General features: G+C 34.4%; 1 protein-coding gene across 4 annotated transcripts in view; it reads right to left on the bottom strand.

Annotated features, from left to right (window-relative positions):
* pbl (epithelial cell transforming 2 pebble) overlaps positions 1-24,747 on the bottom strand; it is a 192,599-nt gene that overhangs the window by 128,613 nt on the left and 39,239 nt on the right. For all 4 annotated transcript variants that reach the window (XM_069833481.1, XM_069833482.1, XM_069833484.1 and 1 more), the window contains one exon: positions 9,609-9,818. In XM_069833481.1, the coding sequence (XP_069689582.1) occupies positions 9,609-9,818 (210 nt within the window). The remainder of the gene's footprint in view (positions 1-9,608; positions 9,819-24,747) is intronic.

Genomic DNA, 24,747 nt, shown 5'->3' with positions numbered 1-24,747 from the left:
TGCATTGTGGTTATAATTCAAGACTATAGTCAAGTAAGTGTAAATATAACATACTTGGGTGTGATAATGTAGGTGGATAATCGATAGAAATACCATTTCACATTTTAATGAATTTCTTTCATGTTTAGATTTTGATTACATTAATGTCAAAAAGAGGAAAAAGCATGGCAGCAACTCCACCAACAAAGTGTAAAACGTGCTGCAAGAGTGTGGATAATTTCCCCTACTGGCATTCTGTTCTTTCAGATTTAACTGAAAGAAGATAATGAAGGAATTATGCTCATGGAGACAGCAATTATAACTAGAATAGCAAAATTAAGTATTCTTAAGTATACATTTCATGGTGATATTCAGTTTTCTGAGTTAGTACTAATAATTTCATGTGGTCGAACAAAATACATTTTTAGGTTAGGTCTCGTGAATCAATTGTTTAGTCAAACCAATGGATTTCATATTGCCAGACAGAATACCTAACATGTCGATCCCTTTCTCGTATAGTTTTCCTACGAAAATATGTTACAAATTATTGAATTATTTAGAATAACCTTCCAACATAAAGGTAAAGTACAGTAGGTAAATAAGTCATTCAGTACGTAGAATCGTCTGATATCTGGTAACAGTTGGTAACACTGACAAGACAGCAATATTTGCTGTTTAGGAACTGTTCTTACTTGACCCTCACTATATGTTCTACCACAATGGACAACCATAATAAGATCATCAAAGTAAAATGAGCACTATTTAAAGTTAAGAGATGAACACTACAGAAGTGTTTGATATAAAAGCACTTAACTTAGAGAGCATGATGAAAGTTGTTCAGATTGTCAATTAATATAGATAAATACAATATAATATTTGTTACTCAGTCAAATGACAAATCAATGTAAAATAATGACATATTATATGGTCATTAAGTTTTAAACATACAAATTACATATTGCAAACGTTTTCGCCCATTCAGGCATCTTCAGGCATAATTATACAATATCTCAATATCAAACTGTATAGTCATTACATTGGTGGTAGATAAACTGTTTAAAATTAATGATGTACAACATCTCCATAATTAAAATGTAATGTTACAGGTCATAAAATTAAAATAATATTAAAATTAGAAACAACGTAGTGTTATGATCAATCACTGGACTCTCCTGAACAAGAGTTTCACAGAATATTATGAAGTTTAAATCATAACACTACGTTGTTTCTAATTTTAATATTATTTTAATTTTATGACCTGTAACATTACATTTTAATTATGGAGATGATGTACATCATTAATTTTAAACAGTTTATCTACCACCAATGTAATGACTATACAGTTTGATATTGAGATATTGTATAATTATGCCTGAAGATGCCTGAATGGGCGAAAACGTTTGCAATATGTAATTTATGTGTTTAAAACTTAATGACCATATAATATAAGTCATTATTTTACATTGATTTGTCATTTGACTGAGTAACAAATATTATATTGTATTTAACTATATTAAAAGCACATGCAGAGATTATCACAAAACATCATCCAGTTAACGAAAATACAGAACGAGTGATCTGACAAAATGTATGTGAATTAAAAATGGAAAAAACGAAAGACTTATACAAACAGTTATAAAACTTAATACTCTGAATGGGAATACAGAGAGGGAGAGCTTCTGAAATATGCAGTTGAAACCTGCAAACTCTGGAGTTTCAAAAATTTGGATGCAGAAGTAGAAGAGGAAGAGGGACTTGATGTCAATTTGTGATGCACAGTGATGTCCCACAGTACAATGGAACTGTTACCAGAATCTGAAAGCATCTGAACAATGTGAACAGGACAATTGCGATAAAGAGTTGGCTGTAGCATAAGAGCTGTACAATGAAGGTTTTGTCTTTTTTCTCTAACAATAAAACTATCAAATACAACAATGACTCAAGTTCCTACAGTTCCTTGTATATTTTTCACTATTGTTATAAATATTATTTGATTTCATATTTGTCATAATTTATATATATTACCTTGATTCCTATTAACAAGATTTCAATGTTAGATTTTCCTTTATACTATACATCTGTTTACACTGTCATTTTTGGCATCATACTATCAATGAAATTTCAATACATAAGCAATATGTTCAGTTACTTCAACTATGTTAGTTATTAAATTGTGACTTTACAATCAAATAGACTGAGTTTATTTACATTTTTACTTATGCACCAACTATATAACATATTATTAACATTCCAGAATGCAAAACTGTATTAAGGGTAATTCCATAATTATGTCAACCAAATTGCCATTTTCTCAAAGTGGTTCTAGACAATTCTTGAATGCTATACCAGAGAATTTAATGTCTATATTTTATGAAATCAAAAATAATTGGCCGTATTTTTGCATAAATCATATGCTGGCAGCACTGTGAACTGAAGATGTTTGGAAGTGAAGACATATGACAAGGATGATCCACTTCATGTAAAATTCCTTCGGCATGAGAGGAAGTCCAAGAAATTCTTTTCGCCTGCTATTGGTGATGAGGCTGATATTGACAAAGACCAGGTTATAAAAATTCTACCAGAGCCACAATTTGATAATAGGCTTAAACTAAATTTTCAGCATATCTAGTTTGATAATGATGTTCTTTAATTTGCAAATGCATGTAATTTTGTAAATCATATTTGGAATATGTAGTGTCTGTCACAGTTTGTATGTCGTGTCTGTCACGAGAATAGGGCTTAATATATACTTCATAAATGTTTCAAATGAAAAACTATCTGTAGCATATTAAGGAAGGATATTCTACCTTTCTATGATTATAGTACTAACAAAAGAAGTTGCTAATATTGGAAGATATAGTACATTGTTGGACTTCCCTTTAATTTGTGTTCCTTTTTCTGTCGTGTCTGTCACAACATTACTTGTACTTAGATATCTGTAATAAATAGAGATTGATACTTGCTTCTTACATGAAAGTGTAGCTGTGTACATGCACTTTGTATCTGATATAGTTTAAAAGTCTGCTAATGTTATGTTGAAGTAGAAATAAATCTTTATATTTTTGTAGAGAGTCATTTGTCGTGTCTGTCACAAATGGAATTACCCTTAACTCAGAATTATTATAATTACATTTAAGTAACTTAAGATTTCTGAAATTCATGTAATAAATATTAAACATCCCCAAACCCTCTAATTAAATGTGGAAGTATTAAATTGCGAATTGTATTTGAGAAATTTGTTTGAGGCAGTACAAAGTTTTTTCTCTCAAATCCTTAAAACCGTGATTTTGAGATAATACAGTATAGTACTGAGGCGACAATATTTTGAGAATTCAGTTTTGTTAAGAGCTTTCAAAATGCCTTTTTCCCAGAGATAATATTTTTGACCTAATATGTTTTGCTTGTAAGCAGACGACATGCTTTTCTAGCAACTGCCAGACATCAAAGGAGGTAAGCTTGATCCAAAAAGGTGAAAAATATAATCCAATTTTATATAGATACTTTGCCAATCATGAGACACCCTAAGTAATCTGAATGTAGTAAGGGCATTTCTGCTTCTAGTTCACTTTGTTTATCATTAAAAGACATATTGTGTATTGCACACAATAGACAAGTTTTATAATTTCAAAAAGTATTGTAAAATATCTGATTTCGCTTATCAATTGTACATTTTAAATTATAATCAATTTCAAACAAATTCATGTAAAACAACTTTTTGTGCAACACAAATTCTAATATCATTTTTCTATTTACTAAAATCAGATTTCAAATTGATAGAAATATTTTAAGATCTAAGTAGTGATGTAAGAAAGAATATGTTTTGCAGAAAATTTTCTGAATTGGAAAAATTTCTTCCAGATCAAATTGTTGCTTTGTTTGCTCCCTTACTATTTTAACTTGGCAAATACTTTTGTATGATCTTGTTTATATTGACGTTGCTATGCATAATGCATTTATATCTAAGCAATAAAGTATCACTTTCAGCCTAAAGAGCTACACATGTATTGCTAATTTAATATTCTCATTATGCATCAGATTATTAAACAAGTGTAAGTCATCTAACCTTTGATAGCAGTGTCAATACTGACTTCAAAACAACACCATTGGATTCCCGGACATATTCCCAAATCCAATCTCACAAAAATCCATTCTCCCAAAAGGCATTTTCCCAAATCGAATATCCTGAAAAACTTTTCCCAAATACTGATTCAAGAATCTAAAAATTCATTTTCCCAAATCCAACCTCACAAAAATCCATTCTTCCAAAAGGCATTTCCCAAATCGAATATCCCAAAAAAGTTTTCCCGAATAAAAAATTTCGAAAAATTATTCGATTATTTCATTTTATTTATTTATCAAAACACTAACAGCTCCCTGTATTAACAGACTGCCACTTAGAGTATATTGTACAAAAGGCAATTGGAAGTATATCTGAAGTTCAAATTATAAATGAGTCACATGACAAAGAATGATGAGTAAATAATTAGTTATTTGACGATCATTGTTTGACCATGCAGATGATTTCAGAGTAAAAATATGGATCCCCTCAGAGCTGCAAGAACAATGTCATCAATATTGCCTTTCCCTGTAGGCTGAAACATTGTCAGGGTTCAAAAGAAGAAACTCCAATCATACGGTCTATCACTTCGATTTGTTGTACACTGTATTTGTCCATGAAATATGGAACAGTAGGTACATATATGTACTTTTCTTCTCCCCTATTTATATAAGTGTCGCAGATCTTTTTCGCACTTGTGAGGAATTTAGTAAGCGAGCTTTTATGGTGGTGGTCCTCTGCAGGGGGTGGGTCAAGCAATGGGGGAGAAGCAACGACATTAAACAAAAGTATGCTCAGTTGCTTAGAAGAAATTGACCTGCAGGTGAGATGCCGCTGATACTTTTTAAACTAAAATATAGTAGGGGATGAACAAGAGAGATCGTTCTCAATTTATACAATTTTATTAAGAAATGAGCAGAGTAGTCAAAAATAAGATACAGAGAGTAGCAGAGGGAAGCGGCTCTCTTACAAAGATGAAGAGGATTTTGTCTGAACACAAATAACATGGAGATAAAGGAACATCAATGAATGCATCAGGAAAAAAATGGCAGATGGCAAAAGACCGCTACTAATATTGATGGATTCGGAACACCTCAAAATCTGTGCTTCAGTGGCTGGTCATGATAATATCTTTGAAAAATATTGGAGTGCAAGAGGTCAAATGACTTTATTGTCAAACGTCTGGCATTAGAAAACAACAACAACAACAAAACAACAACATATCGATGACTTTGAGAAATGTGTGATACAACGAACAATTCACGATTTCTATCTTTTGCACAACATTTCTTCTACAATTTCGAAGTTATTACCCATTCTACGTGAAATCACAAGTTATTACCCATTGTACGTGAAATCACGCATTATTGATTTGGGGGCCACTAGTTTAAAGAGTATTTTAAGAGAATCAGAGTTCAAGTGTAAGAAGACTGGGAAAATAGCAGTGTACTGATCGAGAGGCAAAGAATATCATCTCTATCAATCATTAAGTTTAGAGAGAAATACTGATTCATCATGTACGGGGAAGATAACTATATATATATATATATATATATATATATATATATATACACACACACACACACACACACTATATACACACACAGAAGTCACAATGATAAGAGGATAGGATGGAGATCATAATAATAACAAATTACAATGAAAGCAGTAGTGATAATGTATGGAAAAAATTTCCAACAATAACAATAAATGCACTAGGAAGAGAAGGCATACTATATCACTACTGACAGTGATTCATCCGTCGGATGGGGACGTTAACCCTGGCGGCCCCCTTGGTGCTATTCGACAGGAGTACACTACGTGCCGGCACCGGGTTTCTCCTTTCTCTTTCTCACCATCATCCTCACTCATTCCCTACACTACACTTACACGAACACTTACACATACACTCACTCTAGTACATGACATAATTCTTCACAGATACACATCATGCATAATGTGGCCTGCCGAAGTGGTGTGCAACTTGAAAATGGGTCACAGTCCTGCCATCTATCTGCAGTATGCGGAAACCGAATCACGCAAGTGAAGTGGGTAGGTATTAGATACACACACACAGATAAATGCACAGTCTAACATTTTATTAGATTTGGTGTTTGTGACTTATTGGCATTACAGGTCTATTTACAAGAGTTCTGAGTGTACTACTGTCACGACAATTGAATTGGCAGGCAGGTTTCAATTGGGGGCTGCAGCTGGTTAGGAGACAACATACAGGTAGATAGTGACTCGCTTCTTTGCTTAACATTTAAAATTTCAGGGACCAAAAAGATCTGCGACACTTATACCTTCTGACTGGCTCTTTTGTTTTTCAAACCTATCAGTGGGATCAATGATGTAACCATTGTTGCTATTAGGTGAGATGGCAATCATGTCTATTCTTCTTCTATCATACTGCTATTATCTGCCACATTTATTATATTCGACTCTATATAATTTTAATAATTTATTACAAATTAATGAGTAATATATTCAGTGACAATTTCGTCATCCTTAGTCCAAAGTACAAATATCTTCATTATTTTAAACTTTTCTAACAATGTAATAATAATAATAATAATAATAATAATAATAATAATAATAATAATAATAATAAATAATCCATGATGCCACAGCCCTTGAAGGATCCAGTCAAATCAGCCGGCTGCTGGCCTCACTCCACATGTCTAAGGAGAGGTGGACGATCATCCAACCAGAATGGAGGTATCGTGTGGTTAGCATGATGATCCCCCCAGCCATTATAGCTGGCTTTCGCAACTGGATTTCACTACCTATCGTAGCTCCCCAAGTGCATCACGATGTTGGATGGGCACCGGTCCCATACATTGGCCGAAGTTTCTTCCCCCATGAGGATTCGAACCAGCGCACATTCCGTAACGTGAATTCTAGGTAGGATGCCTTAGACCACAATGCCACAGCGAGGGATTCTAACAATTTAACACCAGGAAAAAATCCATGCGACCAAAGCTAGGATTGAGATAGTGGATTCAGGATAGATGCTTCAGGGAAAATGTTCATTCAACCAAAGTTACATTCGGGATTGTGGTTTCGAGAAAATGGACACGGGATAATGGTCTGGACTGATGCTTCTAACATGTTTGCTCTGCCATAACATTCATAATGATTAAGAAATATAAGACTGACAAATATCATATTCTGAGAATTTATTGATCTAAAGTAAATTGTCACAACACTATTTGGTCGATATGGAGCTGATGTATACGTCTATTATTTTAAAATAATTAATTATTGTCAACTGAGGGAAACAAATAATTAATACTGTGTGTGGTTTGTGAGTCCTCAACTTTGTTACGTCCACAGACCCCAACTTTATTTTCTACAATGCATCACAGTGCAGTCAGTTATTCTTAAAAGTGTGAAGTTCTACATTGCATTAAAAGTGGCATATTGATGGCTAAGAAGTGATACCATGTATCTATAAATCTGCAGGTGAATTAAAGAACTGCTTCAAAAATTAATTTCTCAAACTACACCAACTTTTTACATATGTTCCTGCTTTGGAAGATCTTCTACTGGAGGACAAAATATTAGTTAACTGTCCAATTTTAAGAACATAATAATTTTGTAGTTAATGTAAATAATAATGTAGTTAAACTAAATTAACATTTTTGTAGATACAAAGTATCACTTCTTACCCATGGATATGATTAGTTTTATTAGTTAATTTCCAGGTAAAATTTGCCACTTCACCTCTGATATTTATTTTACAGGCCTGATATATGAAGTGTAAATTAATATAATGTAAGTATATAATGTGTATTTTACAACATATTATGATCAGTTTTTCTTGTACTGTAATTAAATTCACAATCACAAATCAATTAAACACATAATCTGTTTATTTGTGCACTTCTAGGTAAATAAAATAGAAGCTAACAATTGCCCATGTATACTGGAAAGCTTTCTTGGGAAAGAATGCACTGGTGGTTTGAAGATATTGAATGCACTGACACAAGAAAAACAGGAACTTATTCTTTGGCATAGTCATCTACAGCCTGTACCTGTAGGTGATATTTTGTTTGCTCAAAACATACAAATACCTACGCCAAATTTCACTTCATAAAAGATATTGCTGTGACACTTTCAAAATTTACAAGCATCCTGCTAAATTAGCCCTATATGCAATAACATTGGAAGAAGCAAAGGAATTAAGAAACAGTGGACTAGTTGTGAGCCCTGGGAACAAGTCTGTCCAACTTGTAGCAAACACACTGGTGAAATTCGCAGTGCACTCACGACGCAAGAAACTTCTTCCTCTTTTGGTGAAGAAGTTAGTGAGTCTACAGAATTAATACTAGAATCGCCAGGTAGGTTGAACACCAGTTCAGTTAATTTCATTCTAATCCTAGACACGTTGATCGGGTGCAGCTAAGAGAACATTTGAATCAGCAGCAGATGCACTTCAAATAAAAGTGAAAATTAAACATATCAACCTCCGTGCAACTGCTTGCACTTGTACCACTGTCTTCACCTAGAAACGAAGTCAGTGAAATATTTCAAGTTTCTGAGTACTGTACATGGTACACCAGGCACGTGCACTAGTGTCTGAGAAAGGTGTTCTAGTATTGCCTGAACCAAGGAAATGAAAGAAGCTATCAGAAGAGTCAACCAAAGTGATTGTTGATTTTTACTTGGATGATGAAAATTCAAGAGTAATGCCTGGAAAGAAAGATACAATAAGCATATGTAAACATGTTTACAAACAAAAGAGGTTGGTTTTAAGCAATCTGTCAAAATTGTATTCCTCTTCCATAATAGCATTTCCTCACAACAAGGTAGGTTTCTAATCCTCAGACTGAAGAGAGTGTGCTTGCAGGGTGATCACCTGATCAGGTACACATATACGCATGCTGTCTGTGTTTGCACAATTCACCAGAATGTTCAAAGTTACTAGAAAGGTTTATATAAATAAAAGTTACCATGATCTGATTAAACTAATAACTTGTGACATAAACAGCAAAGGTTGCATGCTAGGTACGTCTTTGTGAAAGGTGCCCTAGCATACATTTCTTCAAAGACCATAACCAAAAACAATTTGCAGATCCTAATGAATCAATGGGTAGCAACAGACAAAGTAAATATGGTTGTTAAAGTAAGCAACTTCTCAAAATTTTGTGAAACATCTCCAAATGTCTTTCCTTAGTCCTTCTAGGACATGGAGGTTTGTTCTGCACGATCAATCCTTTAGATTGTCCCAAAATAAATTTTCACCGTATGAAAACGGAAATCGAAGAAACCACAATTTCTGCTAATTATTTGGTCCTTGGAAACATTCCTTGTGTCTCTAAAGTTTCACTGGCTGCATGAACAGTGGTAGAATCCCACTGAGAGAATGCATACAACTGCTCTTCCTCAATTAAAGGGGAACATCCAGTTTAACGAAAAAAATGGTTTGCCACATTTTAAAATTTCGAAATTTTGACAATTTTTGTACAACCAATCACCAGGAACCTCAATATTACAATTTATGCATTTTCATTCCTTAAATACCTACTAGCACTACATTTTCCTACATGTTCTCTTATAAACTCACCATTTCTTCACTTGTGGCCGATAGAGCTATATCATTCCTTCTCTCCCACAAGCTGTGCACCCACGTTTCACCCATCACAGGCACACGGAATGTAACAGCATACTGATATTTGTCTCCACCACAGTTGTTGGCTATGAGATGTGTAACCTTTGACACCATATCTTTTCTTATGCTGCCTCCCATGTTGTGGATCAGGTTGATAAGTCGGTTCTGTAACAAATTACACCAACTAAATATAAGATTCTGTAAATATTTCTAAACTATGTCCTGAGTCATGTTCACTGTTTCAAACTCCACAAATTTACAAGACTGAGTCATAAAATTTGGATTATATAACTCCATTTCTTGTCATTATTAATCTTCACTATTATAAACAGTATTTACTGCCGTAAAAGTTAATATTCTATAGTAACAATATTACTTTGAACTATACTGACCAGCACAACAAAATGCAACACAAGACAAAAATAAAAATAATTGTTCATTTAATCAAGATTTAGAATTTCCTGATTTTTTATATAGGGAAAGTTGATGGCTATGCTTTGTGAGACGACTTAGAGGCTGGTTTCTAAATAATTGTATGCATCTGAAGTCTGATTAGTGTAATATGTAGCTAATTGGCAATGTATGCAATGGAGGGGGAAAGGAACTGGCCACCCTACCTCATTATTTCCTGGCTTAGTTGTGGTTTTCATTACATGTTCCTCCCTCCTTCTTATAAACTCCTGAGTCTTGAGACATTTTTTGTTTTATTTGTATGTAGCATAGTATAATATATGCCAGGAGCCAGGATAAAAAGTGATTATGTTTTAAGTTGCCAAAAATGTTTTTTCTATCAATAAAATGGATTTCAGAAACATTTCTTTCAGCTTTACAGCTTCAAAATCGGTTTTGAACAATAAACATGTCAAGTTCTAAAGCTGCTGCACAAGCCATTATGTTGGTAGAAGATGAGCACAGCATCCGTTATGCTGCAGAAGTGTTGGGAACCACAACTTCTACAATTTCCAAAATTATATGAAGTTACATGGAAACTGGATCCTACTCAAGGAGACCAGGATCAGGGCTGAGAACTACTTATGCTAGGTATGATTAGTTCCTATGGCTACAAATTCTTAAGATTGTCACACCACTGCCATTGAAGCTTTAAATCTATTTCAGGAAATTCGAGGGATCAATATCAGAGAGAGAACTGTCCAAACGCAGTTGCAAGAAGCAATCTTCTCTCCAGAAGACATGCAGCAAATCCAGAACTCAACAGGCTGAATCATGCAGCTTGACTGCATTATGCAAGCAGCATCATGGCTAGACAACGCAACAATGAAAGCAAATATTGTTCAATGATGAGTAGATACCAGATTGTTATGTACTAAAAACTAATATTCCAACCATCTATAGTTATAAACGAACAAGCAATACCCATTCTGGTGTTTGAAAGTACAAGCCAATAGTAGTGAGTGTCACGAACTTTATGTTCACTGTGTAACTGAAATTCGCGCCATTCATTATAATTGGCTACAGTTTCCGTGATGTAGACTTGTGGGGTGCTTCAGTGGATAAAGCTAATTTTCAAATGCAAGTTCAATAGCATGATCTGAATTGTTACTTACAAATCAACAAGCTCGCTTCACCAGATATATTCTCCAGAGTTTGTAACTTTGCTCTCCTTTGTTAGAATTCAGAGTGTTGTGAATAAGGCCTCAAAATGGTTCTAAGTCATATTATATCCACTCATATAAACTTTGTGTCTTTTTAACTTTTAGTACATAACAATTCGGACACTACTGCTGAGTCATGATCTCAACAACAGATACCAGATGACAGAGAAAGTGTGGTGAAGAAATGGGGAGAGGTGTTCCCCCTATACACTTTCGTCCAGGACTTCTTTCAATGAGGTTCTGTGATGGTACAAGTCTAACAAGGATGTAGTCTTCATGAAGAATGGAAACCTTACAGCACATCGAAAAATAGAGGAAATCCTTCATGAGCATGTTGTGTCTCTGTTCCGTTTACTGGTGATGGTTTTATGCTAATGTATGACAAACTGAACGAGGGAACTACCAGCAGACACTTCACAGGACATGAGGGAGGCTATCCACAAAGAACACGAGTTGAATCCTCAGTAGGATATTGTAACATTAGAAGCATCCATAAGAGGTTTAGAAGCTGTGATTAATACAACAGATGCTTATATGCACTTCTGAAGGTGAAAAAAGAGTGTCACTGCAGTAAACAAAAAACATGTTAAGAATGAATAAACATTATTAAAGTCTAGTGTTCGCGTAGGCTTCCGCACATGGTGTGTGGATAAGCTTCGGGGCTTCTACCGCTTTGTCTTGGTGTCGGTGGCTGACGTTTCGACCGCTGTGTTGTGGTCATCTTCAGAGCAGTTGTTGGATAAGGAAATAGTCTGCGAGCTCGTATATGTATAGTAGTCTCGATGGGGGGGAGTACTTGCGGTGATAGGTCGTAGGTTCTCCTTCTGGCATTTGATTGGTCCTTCGTTGTCCAATCCAGTTGAGGTCTGTATGAAGGGGAGTATTCATATTAAATACTGGCCCTCATAAGGTCCGAAAGAGTGACCTTGATACCGTTCCCGATGTCCGGATGAAGGGGGGCGCAGCGTACATGTGGAGACCTGGTTTCTTATTCCTAAGTATGATCTTGGAATAGACTTCCCCATGAGTTGCTGAGAACACGAAGATCAACTCCCGTTCCTGGACGTACTGGTTAAGAAGAGAAGTGATGGCTCCCTCGGCCACTCGGTTTTCAGGAAGTCTACCCACACCAATAGATATTTACACGCCTCGTCACACCACCACCCAAGAATCAAGAGATCGGTCATCAAAACCCTCACAGAGCGTGCTCATAGAATTTGTGACTCTGACAACATACAAGCAGAACTTCAATTCCTACACAAAACCTTAAAAAACAATGGATATGACAACAACATTATAAGGAAGTCCACATACAAGAACTCACGACCAGAAGCACACGAACAAGATCCTGAACTTATGAACATGAAACAGAAGGCCTTCCTACCATACATATAAGGAACTACAGACAGAATTGGGAAATTACTGAGGAAATTTAATATCAAGACGGTATACAACACCCCACACAAGATTTCCCACTCATTAGTCAAAGTCAAAGATAAACTTCCATACCTCCAATCAGCCAGAATATACATGGTCCCTTGCTCTTGCGGTTTAAAATACATACGCCAAACTGGACGTACGGTGGAAGATAGAAGGAAGGAACACATCCGACTCTGCAAGTACGGACCATACGAAAAATCAGCAATAGCCTTACACTCAGCAGATTCAGGCCACTCCATCGAATTCGACAATATCAAGATAATAGATAAAGAAGACAACTTATACAGAAGACTGGTTAAAGAAACCTTCCACATCAAACAACATCCCAACAACATCAACAAGGACGAGGGGTTACAACTCAGCAACTCATAGGGAAGTCTATTCCGAGATCATACTTAGGAATGAGAAACCAGGTCTCCACATGTACGCGGCGCTCCCCTTCATCCGGACATCGGGAATGATATCAAGGTCACTCTTTCGGACCTTATGAGGGCCAGTATTTAATATGAATACTCCCCTTCATACAGACCTCAACTGGATTGGACAACAAAGGATCAATCAGATGCCAGAAGGACTGCTCTGAAGATGACAACACAGCGGTCGAAACGTCAGCCACCAACACCAAGACAATGCGGCGGTAGAAGCCCCGAAGCTTATCCACACACCATTATTAAAGTTTACTTAAAGACAGTGGAAGTGTAAATACAGATTGTGTTACTTGTGCTATTCTTGACAATGCAATCAAACTGTTATAAAAATACATTCTTTTTAATAAACAGGAATCTGAAACTTTTAAAACTTAATACTAAACCATAAAGTAACAGATAACTCCTGATGAAATTCACAGAAATGTGAAATAAATCTTACTTTTTTTTAAATTTGCAGTGCTGCAGTTTTTTGTATCAATGTACAATAAGCACATGCGCTGCCATACATTAGTAACAATACTCTAAACTACTAGAAACAATTTAACACTAATGTTAAGCAAGTAACAATTTGTACAATCTGATATTTCATGCAAAGTTTCTAAATGACAAAATAATTTATGAAAAAATACACGCCATTTTTTCAGTATCTATGATGTTCAGTGTTTGTATTCTAAAAATCTAAAAAAAAGAAAAATAATGCTTTACAAGATTACAATACTCTATTCAAAATATTACTAATCTGACACAAATAGAAAAGTAGTAATTACAAAGCATTATACAGAGTGGAAAGGAACCTATTACATTAATTCATAGAGGTAATAGATCAAGTCAATGTGAACAAGTTTTATTAAATAAGGTTTTGATACATTCAATAGTTTTTGAGAACACGAAATGTAACATATTGCAATACTGCAAAAAGTGGCAGTTCTCCTTGAGGTCACTGCTCTGCAGTGAGGATGAGAGTAACTTCAATCATCCACTCCGCAAGACTTGCGAGAGAAGAATGTAAACAAAAACGTCTCATCAGACACGTTTCGATCAAATTACTGTACATATGTAACAGTCAACATATTACGAAACATTACTGTAAACTTAAGTTGTTTCCTAAATTAATTTATTTTTTATTTCTTCAAAGCTAATAACTTAAATGAAGATTAATTTACATAATGTGTATTCTGAGTTTGCATCAAATGTAAAGGAATATTTAATGGAAATAATTTTGTTTTATAACAAAGTGTACATTCTTTACTATTTTGTAATTATGTAAAAAGTAAAGCACTCAACAGATACTGTGAATGTTAAATAAGCTTCATGGTATTAAATTTAGAGTTAAAGAGGTTATAAAATGTTAAAAACCCAGGGGCGTGGCATCTACATTGCTGGTGTTGCCGCCAGCAACATACAAAAATTAGAAATTAGTATATTCCTTATTATATAGTTTCTTAATTTGTGTTCTCTATCAACAATCTAAAACCACCAATTTCCCGTAGCACATCAGAAAAAATATGGTTGCCATCTAGCACCGAAGAATTGAACTGATAGATGCACAACATTTCAATGTTTCTGATTTATGTCACATGTTGTTGCCTGCAGCACTTCAACGGCAAACTTGCCAAGACTGGGTGTCAGTGATCTTCAGTGCCACGGTAAGACTGTGACGCAATTATTTGCTGGTCAGACATAAAGGCAAATGTGACAGTTATTCTTCCGTCCCTCCACTTCCTAAGTATGGTTTCTAAATTTACTGGTGAAGTATTCTTCTATGATTGTGACTGTGTTATAGAGAGCTTTTTAAAGCGTTCTTTAGGATCACATAAATTTAGTGAGAAAGTATTATTATTTTGAATGGCAGACCAAAGCCTGAATTAAAAGACTTGAAGACTAAATCACATGGAGGTTTCGAAAGACATTTTAATGTATCATGGTATACAGAATTACAGTGGCTATGTGGTAGTGCAAAATTATCACGACTCTTCTGCTGGCAGGGTTTACTTTTTTTCAAGTGAAAAAACGCCTGGATCAAAGATGGTATCAAGAATATGGATAGTTCCCGTGCGCTATGAGCACATCATGAAAATTCTAAATTTGGCAAAACGAGAATAGACTTCTCATTAAGCGAGGAATTTAAAATATCAACAGAAAAATACAATGAAGTTGTGAAAAGAAACATATGTAATGTCTCGTTTAATAAGTGCAGTGTGTTACTTGGCCCAGCAAGAACTTCCGTTCAGGGGTAGGGCTGAGTCCGATAGTTCTGTCAACAGGAGCAATTATGTGGAACTTTGCTCAAACTGATGACAAATTAGATCATCACCTTCAAACTGTTACTGTGTTCTCTGGGAAATCAAATGACATTCAGAATGACTTAATTGGATGTGTTTTTTGGGTTTTGATTAATGAAATTAAAAAGGAAATTAGTGAAACAAGTTTTATTGCTGTTATCATGGATGAATCAACAGATGTGTCCAATAAGTCACAGTTATCAACAATTTTTCGCTATGTCACATGTGATGGAAATGTTGAAGAAAGATTTATAGGTTTTTGTGACGTAAGTAATGACCTCAGGGCAGTTAGCTTGTCCGAGGTTTTAATCGAGTACATGGATGAATTGAAATGTGGTGATAAACCTGTGGCACAAACTTATGATGGGACTGCCATCAAGACTGGTGAGCACAACGGTTTACAAACAATAGTTCGAGAAAAATACAAACAGAAACAGGCCATGTTTGTCCACTGTTATGCTCACGAGTTTAATTTAGTTTCGCAACAATCAATCAGTCATATTAAACAGTGCAAATATTTTTTTCAGACAGTTGCAGAATTGTCTTCATTTTTTACAAAATCACCATAAAGAACAAAAGCTCTAGATGATCAGGTATAAAAATACCTTCCAACAGTATCTGCCACTAGATGGAACTATAGAAGCAGAATGATAAATGTCATTTTTCACCTCAAAACTGAACTTGTCACACTCTTTCAGCCAATAATGGTAGATGAAGACATGTGATGATGAAACGAGCGATATTATCATACTCTTCTTAGTTTTGAATTTAGAATTTTGCTTTTGGTGTTTTCATCTGTGTTATCACAATCGGATTCTTTGTTCAACATTTTGCAGGAAAAAAATCTATGATATTGATTTCTGCAATCAAAAAGTAGATGACTTCAAAAATCATCTGAGTTCGTTGCGTGAACATTTTGATGAGGAGACATGATCGAAGATTGAATATGACAAACAGCAAGAGACTGCAAGATTGAATCTGACAAACAGCAAGAGACTGAAAAAGGAGACAGAGAATAGATATGAACAGAAATTAAATGAAAGCATCTTATCACCAATTATTTTACGAGCTCATCGATACAATAATCACACAACTAACTAGTAAATTATCGGACATTGACCAGTTACAATTTCTTTCAATACTTAATAGTACGAAATATGAGTATGACGCGGCTTTCCCAGAACATAAGTTTAATGCATTACTTAAACATTATGGACAATACTTCAACATGATGCGCTTAAAAAGTGAACTCTGTTATGTATATTCTTGTTCTGAATTTCAAAATAACAGATTTACGAGTTTCATCAAGATTTGTATAAGGTGGGACTTACAGATACTTTGCCACAAGTTAAAATGCTCAGTGAACTGATTTTGACAATTCCTGCGAGTAGCACTTCAGCAGAACACTCGTTTTCAGCTCTCTGGAGAATTCATACCCATCTACGCAATACCCAAATTCAGAATAGACTAACTGCTCTCTCCATATTATCAGTGGAAAGAAAATTACTTCGGGAACTTCAGAAACACCCATCATTTGAAGACTGTTATTGATGTGTTCTTGGAAAAGGATCGACAAATTGAATTGAAGTACAAGTAGACGCAACACAACTTCTGGCGGATCTTCAAATACAGTACCTTCAGGTAATTTTTTCCACATTTATTATTACTATTCTTATAATTCTATTATTCTTTGTATCATTATATACACTGCATATTGTTTTTGGAAGGAAGATAATTTTTTTCGTAGAACATTAGCAAAACGCTTGAAAGAAATTCATCCTCTCCTCGACTGTGGTATCATTTTCGAACCAGCAACACCCACGAAATTCCCATGCCATGCCATGCCACTGTAAAAACCAAACAATTTGCTTAATTAATTCACATAATACTTTACGTTTTGATCTACAGTAATTTGATCAAAACGTATCTCATGAGACGTTTTTGTTTACATTCTCCTTTCACAAGTCTTCCAGAGTGGATGACTAGAGTTACACTCATTCCCACTGTGGAGCAAGAACCTCAAGGAGCACTACTACTCTTTGCAACATGTTACATTTAGTATTCTCAAAACTATTGGATGTATCACAAAACTTGTTCACATGTCTCAATCTATTACCTCTGTGAATTAATGTAATGGTTCTCTTCCACCCTGTATATATAGTAAACCTTCTTTTATACATTTCTCACACTCATACTTTTTTCTGAAGTTCTGACAAAATTTCTATACTTTCATGTTAATTTATTTCGGTTATAAGTTTTTTAGATTTATACGATCATATTTTAAACCCCAGGATATACAACACGTCATTATACTTTCTATATCAATTTTGCTCGAAATTAGATTTGTCGTGAAAATGTTAGAACGTGAAAATACTGCATGTGTTCATTGTTAAGATGCGGCCTACTTTGAAATTCGTTACACAGGAAAATACTAGCCAACCTATTATTCATAATAACAAAACACTAACAGATAGTAGAGATATAGCAAACGCATTTAATAAACACTACTCAAACTCTCACAGATTACATCCCAATACCAAAAAAACTGACAAATTTATCAAAAGAGAATTACATAAATATAATAAAAACAATATTACTAGTACAAAACCTGAAATATTTCATCAAAATTTTACTTCCAAAGAATTAACTCTAGCTATACAAAATTTAAAAACCAAGAAATCTCCTGGCCCTGACAACATTCATTCCAAATTTTTTAAACATCTGGGGGAAAAAGCCAAGTCTGTAATTTTATCCATTTTCAATTTATCATGGAACACCTCAATTCCTGCAGCTTGGAAAAAAGCAATCATTGTACCAATTCACAAAAAAGGGAAACCTGCTCATGATGTTTATAGTTATCGACCAATAGCACTATTAAGCATCATAGCAAAAACCATGGAGTCCATGATCTCCAACAGATTAACTTGGTATTAACAATCCCAAAATCTTTTATCACCACGACAAGCCGGCTTTCGACAACTACACTCTACTAATGAACAAGTCATACGCCTCAGCCAAGAAATAAAAGACAGTTTTAACAAGAAAGAAGATACCTTGGCAATATTTATTGATTTTCAGTTAGCATATGACTCTGTTTGGAGAAATAAATTATTATTAAAACTCCAGAAATTAGGTATCTCCAGCAATGTGTTCAGATGGATATCAGAATTCCTTAGTCAACGATTCATTGCCACTAAATTCAATAACTCACTTTCTAGTTAAAGACAAACATATCGAGGTCTACCTCAAGGCGCTGTCCTCAGCACAACTTTATTCAATATTTATATAAATGACTTACCCTCTCTATTAGAGGAATCAAACATGAAAACAGCACTATTTGCAGATGATATAGTTTTGTGGACTTCCGGATCTTACAGACATAGAGACAAAATTCAAAATTCTGCTCTTAAAGCTCTAAATCAAGTACATGAATGGAATACATCAAATTTGATGACACTCCATTTAAGCAAAAGTAACTACCAAATATTTTCACTCGGTAAAAAAGAAAGAGAATTCAATATCCAATACAATGGCCAACACCTTCCTAGGACTTATGAATCCAAATATCTTGGAGTTATTTTCGATAGTAAGTTAACATGGAGCAACCATTTGAAATACATTTCTGAAAAAGCTCGTAAAAGATTCTCCCTTCTAAAAAGACTAGCAGGAAAGAAATGGGGATGCTCTAGGAATACTCTGAACACTACGTACAAAATGTTTATACAGCCAGTGCTGACATACTGCGGAGAATTTTTGATTACTTCACCTTTCATAAACGACATAAAATATGTTCAAAACCAAGCTCTCAGACGCATTACTGGTGGAATCAAAACAACTCCAATAGATTCTATGAGATTCCTCACTAACATTAACAGCATCAAAATAACAATAGAAGAAAAAGCACTGATTCAATATGAAAACCTTATCAGATTACCAGGAAACAATTGGCATTCATACAGTCCCCTCTGTAGATTGAAAACTCAAAAAAGTTTCATATCCATTGTTCAAGAATTAAAACAGAAAATCAATATCCCGAATTTAAAAGAAAACTTACAAATTAAACCAAACCCTTTAACTCTATTAAATATAAATATAATCTAAATTTAACAGAAGAAATACTGAAATCAAAAGTAAACACTGAAATACTGAAACAATTGTCTTTAGAGACAATTAATATTAGGTACCCTCCACAAAACTGGCTTCATTTATACACCGACGGATCCTTGATCTCCAGAGAACAAGGTGCCGGTGCAGGTGTTACGTGCTGTCTCTTCTCACTTTATAGATCTCTTGGATATGGAACAAGTTTTGATGGTGAAATCATTGCAATAAGGGAAAGTGTCAGGAATCTTCTATGCCACATCAATAAATTTAGGAATGCAGTTATATTGTCAGACTCCAAAGCAGCTATTCTATCAATAGTCTCTAAACACACACCTTCATCTCAAACAGCAGAAATAACTAAAATGCTCTCTCAATTAATATCACTCAATAAAAGAATTGTATTCCAATGGATACCATCCCATTGTGGAATCCTGGGAAATTAGAATGCGGATGCTTTAGCAAAGAAGGGCAGCACTGCTACTTAAAGACCTGTTACTAAATCTACGTATTACTCTGTGAAAAGATTTATTAAATCTACATACTTAGACTTCAACAAACAAAATTTAATAACACAATCCCAATGGAAAAAATGGAACTCTCTGCATCAAAATTCACAGTTAATTCCCGATTTACCACGAAAATCGTCTGTAGCTGCATTTAGATTGGCAACAGGCCATGATTGTTTGGCCAAACACCTGCATAGAATTGGAATATATCAGTCCCCTAACTGTCCATTGTGCAACTCAAACCAAGAAATGGATTCGGAACATCTCAAAATCTGTGCTTCAGTGGCTGGTCATGATAATATCTTTGAAAAATATTGGAGTGCAAGAGGTCAAATGACTTCATTGTCAAATGCCTGGCATTAGAAAACAACAACAACAACAACTTTGAAATTCGTGGAAATTCAAAGCTGCCCATGCTTGTCTTCAACAATCGTTCTTTAATGATAGAAATAGTGAAATGTTTTGTAACACATCATGATGTAACTGAACAAATTATGGAAGAATTATCACAATTTTAGGATACGGTTTGTTCTTTAGGAGTAAGCATTCCAAAATAAAATTTTCTTTTAAATAATCACGCATTATTAAATGAAGATTACACAGGAAAAAACAAGGTAAGTCAATATTATAAAATGTTCTGGATTGGAATTTGAAATGTAATATCAGCCAACTTTGGCTATAAGCAGCTAATAATCTTACATTCTTCAAGAATATGTGTTGTTGTACTGTATTACAGACTCAAAAATGGCTTAGCTGTGAAGTTCTAAATTTCACTTGTGAAAATTGACTTACTTGGTCTCCCCATATTATCAATCATCAAATGGTATTTCAGACGTTATTAAATGACATTTCAGCTATACGTTTTTCTCGTTTCCTACGCGTTTTTTTTTTTTTCACATACCCCATAAAAATGTATAAATGAAATTTTACTGTATAAAATCCAAAATATGGAATGTATGGTTAGTAGTGTTGTAGGATTTAATCGATTAATCTATCTAATAGATTAATCGATCAATTTCTATTGTATGATTAATCAATCAAAAATATTTAATCGAAAAATTGAGTCAATTAAAATCAAAATTAGTTGTACTTGATATTAATTACTATTTTGTCAATGCAAACTCAGAGTAAAAATTCCGACAATATTCGTCTCTCAGAAATTGCTTACTTCAAACACGATAATACAGTTATTTTGTAACTACAAAGCAGGTAGTGGGACAAATCTTTGCACAAACACTTCAGAAAGAGTGTAAGATAAGAGGACAGTGCCCTGATCTGCTCCTATTGAAAGATGAAACACAATGGGAAACCCTTATTAAGTCTGTCAGCTCGTCTTCCTTAGCATTTGAAAGACATACTTTTCTGAAATTAGCCCCCCTCATCCATTAGCTACGGCTATAATGTGTGCAAGTGAGAGAGTAACTATCTTCTTCTCTTTCTAAAATGTTGTAACCCGATTACAATAGGGGCCAGTCTGCTGTTCTGTTGCAGTTTCTTTACTGAGTTTCTAGATGAAGCTTGTGTGTTTAGTTTGCTAAAGAAAAAAATCAGATTTCTATGGTCTATGAAAAAAGTGAAAACTCCATTATGTCATAGGCCTATGAGAATTTGAGAAGTAAACTCGGTGAAACGTTTAGATTTAAATTGAACAATCATGGAGAAGTGCTTGACAGAAAAAAAATGTCGTGTTTAGTGATGCAGGAAACATTGTTACTAAAATAATGTATAGCACCATTTAATTCGGAGCACATGAATACACTCACATGTTTAAATTCATGGAGTAATCAGTATTAACTAGGTGAGTCTTCATACTTTTCTTGTGTTTGTCTCAAAATCCCCAGAGAATTGACACAAATTATAAGTCTACATTATAAATATGTTAGTAAATAACTAAAATAGTACGTTTTGTAACACAACAATACAGTATATACATATATACAACATTTTATACTTATGCTTATCATCAAACACAAATTAAATTTAACAATAATTGTGTATTATAGTATATTAAAAGTTTTTTTTTTGAATCGATGAAAGCTCGATTAATCAATTAAATTCAAATCGTTAATCGATTAAATATTTTGACTGATCGATAGCACTAATGGTTAGTATAATATCATTATAAATAAATAAAGAAAATTTGCAAATTGTTCAATTAAGTTTCATGCTTTTGTTCTTGTGTAGTTGATAAGATCGTATTTTATCTTTTATAAGTTCATAACAAACCAATGATTTATTTTAAATGAACAAAAATGTTACAAGTCAAATAAATTTAAGAAAAAAGAGAAAGATAACAGGGTAAACAAGAGGAAGATTTCTATAAGGACAGTTAGTGTAAGACTTACCATGTTCAAGTCCAATGAATGATACAACAAATCAAAATCATACATTTTAAAATGTTCAATAGGCATACAAAAACCTATCAGAATTCAATTTTCTTTTTTGTTTTAATAAGATTTATTTATAGTCCTTATGATCTTATAGCAACTATTTGAGGGAATTAAGCTATTATAATAAATTGCATGAATATTCTGGTATAGATTGCAACAATGATATTACTTTGAATGATTATGAAAATATTATTAATACAGAAAACTATACTTTGCTGTCTTCCATTCAAAAACACAAATGCCACAACATGTGTACTTCTGCTTTACAATTATTTATTAAGTCCCTTTTGTTTATTGGCTCTTTTCTTCCAGACTTTGCTTCTAGCACTAACAGTCTGCAAAATACACAACTAAACCTGCTTACAAAACTTCCCAGTAGGCTACTTCACATTGTCACAGTCTACAACTTTTGTTGCTGTGACTTATCCTTAGGTTAACTCCAGAAACTCTACGACAGATAATTATTCTTCTACCTGTCTCCAATAATCAAATCTGTAATCACACTGACAATATGACTTACTTATTTATTTCAATTTATGGATGATAGTGAATCAATAAACACCAGAAGCAAGCGTCTCAAGAACAAGCTGTCTTAACAACATATCTGTCCATCATAAATTTCACTCACTATACATTCAGATATCCAGTATGAAAAGTCAATGGTTTACCAGTTCAGCTAACGACATTACCTTTCACATGTTCAAATTATGATCATTTTCCTCTTGGATCTACTTGATTAGTCACAGCTCAATTAGGGCCTACTACCAATTTTCAATTCATGCAAAGTTAAAGACATCAGAAAGTGAACAGAATGACCAGCTCTAGAATCCCTAGGGTAATTCTGAACTATCTACCAAATGGGAGAAGATTTTTTGGATATCCCATAAAGAGATTGGCGAAAAATTTCTTGTACACTGTAACAATTCTTATGCAGGATTATAACATGAAAGAAATATGATGAAAAGTTAAAATGGCATGTCACAGCATCACAATTAAGGGACTGTGGGTAGGATCATGAATTTTTTTATTGATCTAACACTTATGGCCTCAGTATTATCCTATGTTCACTCAGTCTATAACAGAAATAAGTACCAGCACTCTTTCCTTGGGAATGAAGGTGAAAAGCACACAGGCCTGACATCCCTATTGTTACTTATGCTGATTGCCTGTAAAGGTGGGAGTCTAAATTTCCTGCTACCCTATGAGACTTCATGCCCTGTAACAGGAATCTTTTTAGACTTAGATAAAAAATGATTGAGTGCTCTGTTGAGACCTGAAATGCTGTACAATTGCCTTAAAACTGCACCTCGTGAGGGTCAGTTATTGTGGCATTATTAACATTGTTCTAAGAAGTGGGTGAAGGAACAGGGAAAATCAGTGCTTTAAGTGATTTTACAGGAGTAATGGTATGCAACTAACATTAGTAAATACAAGAATGATGGTGGCAATAATTTCAGGAGAATCAATAATCATGTAGAAAAATTAACTTCAAAATGGAACAGGCATTAACACAAGGCCTATTAAAAAATTATAAATAAGATCTTAACTTACTTATTTACTTAGGGCTTTTAAGGAACCTGGAGGTTCATTGCCGCCCTCACATAAGCCCGCCATTGGTCCCTATCCTGTGCAAGATTAAACCAGTCTCTATCATCACATCCCACTTCCCTCAAATCCATTTTAATATTATCCTACCATCTACATCTCGGCCTCCCCAAAGATCTTTTTCCTTCTGGCTTCCCAACTTCCACACTATATGCATTTCTGCATTTCCCCATACATGCTACAAGTCCTGCCCATATCAATCATCTGGATTTAATGTTCCTAATTATGTCAGATGAAGAATACAATGCGTCCCATTCTGCATTGTGTAACTTTCTCCATTCTCCTGTAACTTCATCTCTCTTTTATTTATTTATTTATTCATTCATTCATTCATTCATTCATTCATAGGGTTCTGTCCACGGGCAAGTCTTTCACTGCAAACCCAGCATTCTCCAGTCTTTCCTGTTTTCTGCCTTCCTCTTTGTCTCGTCATATGATCCATATATCTAAATGTCGTCTATCATCTGACATATTCTTCTGCCCCAAACTCTTCTCCTGTTCACCATTCCTTCCAGTGCATCCTTCAGAAGGTAGTTTCTTCTCAATCAGTAACCCAGCCAATTCCTTTCCCTCTTTCTGATCAGTTTCAGCATCATTCTTTCTTCATCCACTCTTTCCAACACAATTTCGTTTCTTATCTTGTCTGTCCATTTCACACACTCCAGCCTTCTCCATATCCATATTTCAAATGCTTCTAGTCGTTTCTCTTCACTTCGTCGTAATGTC

Source organism: Periplaneta americana, chromosome 8 (assembly GCF_040183065.1).
Source record: "Periplaneta americana isolate PAMFEO1 chromosome 8, P.americana_PAMFEO1_priV1, whole genome shotgun sequence".
In the NCBI taxonomy this organism is placed as follows: domain Eukaryota; kingdom Metazoa; phylum Arthropoda; class Insecta; order Blattodea; family Blattidae; genus Periplaneta; species Periplaneta americana.
This window is presented reverse-complemented; position numbering and strand designations above follow the sequence as displayed.